This window comes from Aptenodytes forsteri, unplaced genomic scaffold (genome assembly GCF_000699145.1).
Source record: "Aptenodytes forsteri isolate BGI_AS27 unplaced genomic scaffold, ASM69914v1 Scaffold68, whole genome shotgun sequence".
Lineage (NCBI taxonomy): Eukaryota > Metazoa > Chordata > Aves > Sphenisciformes > Spheniscidae > Aptenodytes > Aptenodytes forsteri.
The window spans coordinates 294,666-296,295 of record NW_008795382.1 but is presented as its reverse complement, the minus strand read 5'-3'; the positions used below and the strand labels follow the sequence as shown (position 1 = coordinate 296,295).

Sequence of the window (1,630 nt, the reverse complement as noted above, 5' to 3'; positions counted from 1 at the left end):
ATTTATTGTTTTGAAACACACTTAAAAAAAGGCAAACTGCCTATCAATACAGCATTAGGTGACTGAGCTGAATTATTGTAATTTACTAGGTCACTTGGTTGCACAAAGCATTTTCTTTTCATTGCTTTATTTCACCTTCCTGGAGACTTTCCAATAGCTTGAACAATATCTTTAATTGAATACACTCGTTTCTTTCCTTCTCTTTCAACAGCATTTTTTACTTCTGCAAAAGACAGTACTAAACAGTACTGGAATAGTTAAAAGTTTGGAGAGTATGCCCTCAATCTAAGGGGCATGTTCATAACATGTTCTATGTTATGCTACTACTTAGGAAGTTCAAGTGCCACACAATAATGGTCTGTGATTAGTCAAGCAATCAAATAAAATCTTAAGATAACTGCAGTACAACTTCTAACCATTTTACTCACTTATAGAACTCTGCTGGTGGTATAGTGAGATATTAACAGCTATGGGCTTCAAATGGTTAAACACTTTATTCTTTTGAAATCAAAGTATATTTTGAGGGAGTCATTCTATTACAAGTCATATGAAAGTCTCAATTTTACAAGCTTGCACATTACAAGATTATTACTGGTCCAGCCATCTTGCCACAGAGATACACATCAGTTTTCAAGGGTGTGATCAACAGTTTATTAAACTACTGGCCTTCTATTTTTGCAGTGTAAACACTAGCAACACTGTACAACTATAGCATCAATTCTCTGAAACACCACAGACTTGATTTCTCTTCCATCTCAGTTCAAAAGCCTATGCAGCAAAGAGCAATTATTAAATCTTTCCTAAAGTCTTGTTATGAACGTTAAGTAGGCTGAGGAAGGATGCTCCTTCACAGGAGCTTAAATATTATCTAGTGGTTTTAACAGCATTGTTAATAAACAAGAAACCCACTCAGTTACCTGAAAAGCATTTGCTTTAGCATGCGATTAGCTGTGACAACTCTTGGAAGTCGTCCAGTAGATAGCGAATGGAGCTCCAGATTGGAAGAAATCAGCTGAGTTGTCATATCAGTATCTGCAGCTGTTCCAGCACCACAACAACTGAAAAATATTATGAGCAAGTTAGGAAAAGGTGGGGAGGAGTGGGGAAACAACTCTGTGCTTTATCCAACAAGTATAAGTTTTCTCACTATAAAACCAAGGAAGTTAAGTTCACATACAGTCAGTATTTTCAGAGTATGAAACAAGATAGCCTGTTTAAGTGTAAATGAACTACCAAAAATCCCCAAGTCTTGCTAATAAATTATCATTTTAAAGTGCACCTTAATATTTGCTGTTAGCAAAGGACACAGCTAAAAATCACAACACTATTACCAATACCATTACACAATAAAGAATCTTAATACTTACTAGATATTAGGAGAAATGAAGTGTATTTTTGAACAGTTCTTGTCAGCAACAACCATTCCTTCAGTTGCTCTCGTATCTGCTCCGAGGACTATGCCATCCTACAGGAAGAGAGAATTATTCCCAAAGCCTCGGTCTCCAAAGGGGACCTTCCCAGCACCGGCGGCGAGATCGGCTGCAAGGCCCGGGGCAGCTCCGGAGGGAGCCCGCAGGAGCCGGCTCTGCACAGGCCGGGGCCGCCGAGCGTGACTCAGCAGCGCGGCACC

At 39.1% G+C, this 1,630-nt stretch overlaps 1 protein-coding gene across 1 annotated transcript in view; it reads right to left on the bottom strand.

The window, feature by feature from the left end:
- PSMB7 (proteasome subunit beta 7) overlaps positions 1-1,502 on the bottom strand; it is a 27,973-nt gene extending 26,471 nt beyond the window's left edge. The window contains exons 1-2 of the mRNA XM_009280575.2: positions 1,368-1,502; positions 918-1,058 (exon numbers count right to left, since the gene is read on the bottom strand). Coding sequence (XP_009278850.1) covers positions 918-1,058; positions 1,368-1,423 — 197 coding nt within the window. The 5' untranslated portion in view covers positions 1,424-1,502. The remainder of the gene's footprint in view (positions 1-917; positions 1,059-1,367) is intronic.
- Positions 1,503-1,630: the final 128 nt, after the last annotated feature.